The sequence below is a fragment of the Glycine max genome, chromosome 5 (assembly GCF_000004515.6).
Source record: "Glycine max cultivar Williams 82 chromosome 5, Glycine_max_v4.0, whole genome shotgun sequence".
Lineage (NCBI taxonomy): Eukaryota > Viridiplantae > Streptophyta > Magnoliopsida > Fabales > Fabaceae > Glycine > Glycine max.
The window spans coordinates 13,258,423-13,265,545 of record NC_038241.2 but is presented as its reverse complement, the minus strand read 5'-3'; the positions used below and the strand labels follow the sequence as shown (position 1 = coordinate 13,265,545).

The following is a 7,123-nucleotide window of genomic DNA, read 5'->3' as shown; positions in this document are numbered from 1 at the left end:
ACAAAAACATATGTATTTGTGGTGTTTGGTATGTTGAAGTAAGGTAAGGTCTGAAAACCCATTTCCTGGGCACCTTCCCATGAAGGAACATGGTTTCTCACCAACTCAATGAGTGGTGCTACAAGTATAGAAAAATATGGGACAAACCTTTTGTAAAAGTTTGTTAAGTCATGGAAGCCCCAAATTTTTCTTATACTTGGTGGAGTGAGCCACTCAGGAATGACCTTTATTCTCTTAGGGTTCATGGGAACTCGTTGATCACTATTTGAAAAATTAAGAAAAGTAACGCAATAAAACATACCTTTTTCTGTATTTTCATATTGATTATTCCTACCAAAAAGTATGACAAACCTAAGGTGTCCCATATGAGTACCTAAGTTTGTATTGAAACTAAAAATAAGAACAAACCTACCTAATGGGTCCCTATGTACACACACCATGAACATGTTAGGTGTACGAGTGATTTTACAAAAGAGGGTTGCACCACTCAAAACATTCATCATACCACCTATTTTAGGGACTTGGTGCCTAATAATACCTATTTTGGGCACCAAAAAAGCACAAGAATTTAAGCTCTTGCGAACCAAACCCTCATCCAACAACTTCTTTACTTGAGGAATAAACTCAAGCCCAAGAGGTGTGGCAATGCTAGCAAGTGTCTTTTTACAAAAGAGAAAATGTGGAGGTTGTCTAAGAGGAAAAGTTTCTTTAATGTTTGTCTTTATTGTAAAATGAGTTTCCTTCTTAGCTAACCTCTTGGAGGAGACACTTACCTCCTTACACTTCTCTTTAACCACTAATGGTTGTCCATCTTCTTGGGGGTAGATTTCTTCACTAGATTCTTCCCATTTTGCTTCTTCACTTTCACTAGAGGAAGGTGAAGTAGTAGCCTCATCTTGGCTACTATAAATGTCTTGGCCCCTCATAATCATGGTTTTTGTGGTGGGGCATTGAGAAGTAATGTGTCCTCTTCCAAGACATTTAAAGCACTTTATAGAGCTAGTTTTCTCTTGCATACTAGCCTTAGGGGCTTGCTTTTCTATTGCCTTCCCCTTATCATCTTTGGGCTTAGAAGGTGTCACCCCTAAGATGCCTTGACCTTGGTCTTTCTTTGGATAAGAGTGAGAGCCATAAGATTTTGAAGTAGACTTCTTTTTAAGTTGTTGCTCTACCCTTATTTCCCAATCTAAGTTAGCCTCTACATTGTCCTTCCCATGGAAGTATGAGAGGTTAATGTTAGCCTCTTGAGGCTTTCTTTCCTTTTCTCTTCTATGGGAGTGAGGTCTAAGATGTGACCTATGCCTTCCTTCGTAATAGTCACGAAGTTCTTCACTTAGGCTCTTGCAAGAGTTATGACTACTATAGGAGGCATGTTTTTCTCTTTTCATTTCTTTCATTATTTTTCTTCTTTCTTCCTCTCTTACTTTCTTTCTTTCATCTTGACTTATTTCTTCCACTCTTTTTTTTCCTTTTTCTTTTCTCTCTTGTTTTTCTTTCCATAACTTGAGGGAACTCAACTCATCTAAGATTCTAGATAAAGGGTCTTTATGACTAGTACCCTCGCCATTAACACTAGATGAATGATGACTCATGTTGGTTCCTAATTTGTGGTTCTTTCTTGTTGGAGGTTTGAAAAGAAAAGGTAAAAGAAACTATGGTTGAAACTAGCCAAATAAACACTAAAAGAGGTGTGAAAGATAAGGTAAAAAAACTAATTGGTAAAATGCAAGCTATCTAGGCGGTTTGACAATGGAAGGTAAAAGAAATAAGCTATGAAAGTAAGCAAGAAATGTAAACTAGGTGAATCCTAAGAGTGTTTGGATGACCACATTCAAGGTTCCCAACAAAACACTCACTATCCTAAGTAAAAATTGCCTAAAATTATTACACACGAATGGAAGTTTGGTAACCTATTGGAGGCTCCCAACACACTTCCAATGAAAGGCCTTTTTGTTACAAAAACTTGAAAGCAATAAAGGTAAGTAAATTGCAAATTACAAAATTACAAAACGGTCCTCAATTTTGGTGGTTGTTCTCTCTTTGCTGATTCACTCAATTTGGAGTGCTTCTTAGTCCAATAGCTCTTAAGGTGGTTGGCCCCTTGCTTATGGACTCAAATTCTTCAAGGGATGGCACCAATCCTCCTTCCAATTCCCTATATGGCAACCCACAAACAAGGAAACAAAGAGACAAGCAATAACCAAAGACCAAAAAAAATGAAATGAAAGCTAAACCAATGGAGTTTTAACCAGACAATTTTTCAAGGATTATTCAACAATTAAAGCAATGAAAAGGACATAGAAGCAAGCTAGGATTCAAAGAGAAACTTAGAATGGCTCTAGAGTAGAGTAAAAAAACTGAAAAAAAAAAGACTCAACAAAACTCTAGCTTTGGCACTTGTCTTCACACTAATTTTGAATTGAAATTTCCAATTATAGAATAAATTTTGAGCCAAAACAACAAGCACACTTCCCTTTCACTTTTTTTTCCTGGATACTGATTTTTCTGCAAACTTGTGTGATTTTTATTATTTTTTCATTTTACCCAAATCACTTGGTTCTTTTTTTATAACTTTTTTCAAGATGTCTAGAAAATTCAGTAAAAAGTTCAGCTCAAAATTCGAAGTAACCAATTCTCAGTAATTTTTACAAGTTTGTATGTCCAAGTTGCCAGCACCAGCGATTTTTTTTAAGCATGGTATATTGATTGCCTTGGGCTTACTTTCAACCTTCCTATGTATGTTGAACTCACTAGGATTGTTTACCACAGTCTTAGGAGTTCAATATTCACTTTGGATCAACATTTCAGCCAACAATTCAATCACCAAAACTCAAATTCACAATAGACACAATCATAAGGAAATCTAAAATTTCAAGAAAAGGTTCACAATCAAAGACTCTCTAAGAATTTTGCATGAACATGTTAAGGACTAATTAACATGAAAGATTTGACTCAAATCAACTAATAGGCTAAAAGAATTTCATACACTCATGAACAAATGAGTTAGACAAAGAAACAAGAAAATAAAATTCAGCACAACATAAGAAATCTTATGTGACAAGTTTCATGACTAGACATGACTTCTATGACAAAACTACAATAGGTGAACAAGTCACTCTAGATTTTTGAGGTTTTCTTCTACTTTAATATTTTTGTAAGAATTTTATGGTTTAGGTTTCAGCCACAAAAAATAACAAGACAAAACTCAAAGGAACCTAAACTCAACACAATTCATGGTTCAAGAACAAGAACAAGAAATTTGAACCATAGAAAATCAAATCTAGCATCTATAGCAAGTTTAATTGGTGGAAACTCTAAAGAATCATGTTAACAACATTTAGCACAAGACATGTGAGGAGATACATGGAGAAAAAATGAAGAAACAACAATGGAAGAGAAGGTAAAGCAAAAAAATTAATGGAGGTTTAAGGAGCACCTACTTGAAGCTCTTGTGCTCTGATTACCACTTGATGGAAGCTTGCTTGTGGGGCTTCTATGGAGGCTGGATCTTTGAGCTTCAATGGGGTCCTTTAATGGTGATTTTCCACCATGGAGATGCAGCGGAAGACAAAGGAAAGGAGGTGAGAGGAGGCGCCATCCATTAAGGAATAAGCCATGGAAGAAGGAGCTTCACCACCAAGATGAGCCTTGGATAAGAAGCTTGGAGAGGATACTTCAATGGAGGAAAAGAAAGAGGGAGAGAAAGAGGGAGGGGGGAGCACGAAATTGAAGGAAGAAAAAGGAAGAGAAGTTGAACTTTGAGTTGTGTCTCACAAGACTCTCATTCATCAAAGTTACAACAAGTGTTACACATGCTTCTATTTATAGACTAGGTAGCTTCCTTGAGAAGCTTTCTTGAGAAAACTTCCTTGAGAAGCTTCTTTGAGAAAACTTCCTTGAGAAGCTAGAGCTTAGCTACACACACCCCTCTCATAACTAAGCTCACCTCCTTGAGAAGCTTCCTTAAGAAGATTCGTAAAGAAGCTAGAGCTTAGCTACACATACCTCTCTAATAGCTAAGCTCACCTCCTTGAGATAAGAAGCTAGAGCTTAGCTACACACCCCCTATAATAGCTAAGCTCACCCCCATGACAAAAAACATGAAAATAAAAAAAAAGTCCTTATTACAAAGACAACTCAAAATGCCCCGAAATACAAGGCTAAAACCCTATACTACTAGAATGGCCAAAATACAAGGCCTAGACGAAGGAAAAACCTATTCTAATATTTACAAAGATAAGCGGGCTCATACTTAGCCCATGGGCTCGAAATCTACCCTAAGGCTCATGAGAACCCTAGGGCCTTTCCTTGGATCTCTAGCCCAATCTACTTGGAGTCTTCTAGCCAATGCCCTTGCGGGGTAGGATTGCATCAAGTCTTCAACCATGCTAGAATGCTCAGTGACATCAGTGTTGATGGCTGCACTGACCTTCACAAGTACTCAGATTATGACTCCAAGTGCTTATATGTCAAATCCAATGCTCACTACAGGTCAAAAGGGTACATAAACTATCTCCAAATCTTTTACTGCAGCTTTGGCCACTCCCCAATTTTGGGTACGTAATGCACTGCATGTAATGTGGCTTGTGGTGCTGTTTTATCTTTTGGCTGATACAGCTTCAAATTACTTTTGTAATAACCTAGAAGGTCTCTCTTACATCTTAAGATTATCCCCTACCATAGCTGGGGTAACCTTGCTTTCTCTGGGAAATGGTGCCCCTGATTTTTTTGCCAGTGTTGTTTCTTTCACAAGATCCAATGATGGGGCAGTTGGCCTCAATAGCATTCTCGGGGGAGCATTTTTTGTCTCCAGTGCTGTTTTGGGGGTCATAAGTTTCCTTGTTACTTCAAACGAAATTGCAATTGGCAAGGCCAGTTTCATTAGAGATGTCATTTTCTTCCTCTTCTCTCTTTTCATCCTCCTTGTCATCATTTCCATTGGTAAAATTACCTTGTTGGGTTCAATTTCTTATGTTTCTATGTACTTCCTTTATGTCAATGCTATCTCTGCCACATATTTCATCTATGGAGGGGACATGATGTAAACCCATTTGCACAAGGGTTGAGGATGGATCTTTAAAGTTTTTTTTTTGTTTTACTTGTATGAAAATTTAGAAAATGAAAGGGATAAAGAGAGAGAAAGTGGCGAGTTTATGGAGGACTGAATGTGTTTGGACGGAGAATGATGATGATAACAATGGTGTTCAAGTGGGATTAAAGGTTGATTTAGAATGATGAGGAAGGAGAATGAAGAAGGTGGTTGAAAGAATTACTCCTCTGGAATTGGTGTCACACATAAGGTGGTATTTCTCGATAATCCAATTTCTTGAATCACTCAAGTAACTAAGGAGATTCACTCTCACACTTTAGAAGATGATTAAAACTCAATTCAAGGTCTGTCTTTCTATTAAAAAATGCCCAACCCATAAATAGGAATGACATCAAGTTGGTTACAAAAGTGAGAAGATGAAATGATCACCAATAACGACAATTGATGATACTATTATACCTAATTAAAACTAGAATTAAGACAAATGATCACCAATAACAACAATTGATGGTGTCATTATACCTAATTAAAACTAGAATTAAGACATAAAACATGTGAAAAAATGCGCATCTCCTGGTCAGCCAAGAGGCAGCCACAAGCCTAGAGTTTCCACCTTATTAAATCTTAATTTCTTCAAATTAAAACAAGCCCATAGGTGGTGCAAATCCAAAGAGAATTGATAGCCACTTTAACACAAATTTAGGCCTTTATTTCAACTAACAAAATGCTAATAAAACCACTCAACAAAGGTGGCGCCCTCTACTCTTCTTGGAACATGGTGCAATTGACAATTCGAAGCTTCTCCACTTGTAACTTGGGCCTAAATTCAAATAGCATGGTTAACACTTGTTGAAGAGCTTCATTGGCCTTCTTTGTTCTAGCCCTTGACATAGGTCCTCCTAGTCCTTCTAAAGGCTACTTGCCCGTAGTCTTTGCCATGTCCTCATCACACTCTCCTTCTTCAAAAGGATTTGTCCTCAAATCGGCTTCTCCATCTGCATCAAAAAGAGTTAAGTCAGAAACATTAAATATAGTACTCATATTATACTCACCGGACAATTCAATCTTGTATGCATTGTCATTTATCCTTTCAAGTACTTGAAATGGACCATCCCCTCTTGGTTGATGCTTGGATTTCCTTTGCTCCTGAAACCTCTCCTTTCTGATCACGTGAACCCAAACCCAATCTTTGGGTTGGAAAATAACCTTTTTACGCCCTTTGTTTGCTTGTCTAACATAGCTCTCATTCCTCTTTTCAATTTGGGCCTTGACTCTTTCATGGAGCTTTTTCACATAGTCCGCTTTGGCTTGTCCTTCCTTATGCTTAAAAACTAAAATGTTAGGCATTGACAACAAATAAAGAGGAGTTAGTGGATTGAAACCATAAACAACCTCAAAAGGAGAACAACTAGTGGTGCTATGCACAACCCTAATATAAGCAAATTCAATGTAAGGTAAGCAAACTTCCCAATTTTTAAGATTATTTTTCAAAACAGCCCTTAGCAAGGTACCCAAAGTCCTATTCACGACCTCCATTTGTCCATCCATTTGAGGGTGACAAGTAGTAGAAAAGAGTAACTTAGTACCCAACTTTCCCCATAAGGTCCTCCAAAAATGGCTTAGGAACTTGGAGTCCCTATCACTAACAATGCTTCTTGGTAATCCATGGAGTTTCGCCACTTCTTTGAAGAACAAATCCGCCACATGATTAGCATCATCAAATTTCCTACAAGGAATAAAATGAGCCAGTTTAGAAAACCTATCAATAACAACAAATATGGAATCCTTACCATTACTTGTTCTAGGCAGCCCTAAAACAAAGTCCATTGATAAATCAATCCATGGAGAATCCGGAATTGGTAAAAGGGTATACAAACCATGAGGCATTACCTTTAACTTGTCCTTTTTGCAAACAATACAACACTCACAAAATTTATGCACGTCTTTCTTCATGTTAGGCCAATAAAAATGCTCTTTCAATGTATCTAAGGTCTTTTGGACCCCAAAATGCCCCATCAACCCACCTTCATGGGCTTCACACACAAGCAAGTTTCTAGTAGAACACTAGGGCAC

The 7,123-nt window shown here is 37.5% G+C and overlaps 1 protein-coding gene across 1 annotated transcript; it reads left to right on the top strand.

Annotated features, from left to right (window-relative positions):
* The first annotated feature begins 4,393 nt into the window (after nucleotides 1-4,393).
* On the top strand, nucleotides 4,394-5,045 carry LOC113001659 (cation/calcium exchanger 1-like). Its single transcript, XM_026128557.1, has 2 exons — nucleotides 4,394-4,556; nucleotides 4,618-5,045. The coding sequence occupies exons 1-2, from the start codon at nucleotides 4,394-4,396 to the stop codon at nucleotides 5,043-5,045; spliced, it is 591 nt and encodes a 196-aa protein (XP_025984342.1).
* The last annotated feature ends 2,078 nt before the right edge of the window (nucleotides 5,046-7,123 follow it).

Excerpts from the sequence above, each read along its gene's own strand:
- LOC113001659 (XM_026128557.1), top strand. The coding sequence starts at position 4,394 with ATGCTCAGTGACATCAGTGTTGATGGCTGCACTGACCTTCACAAGTAC. Across the intron at positions 4,557-4,617 it reads TGGCCACTCCCCAATTTTGG|CTTCAAATTACTTTTGTAAT; the intron begins GTACGTAATGCA and ends TGGCTGATACAG.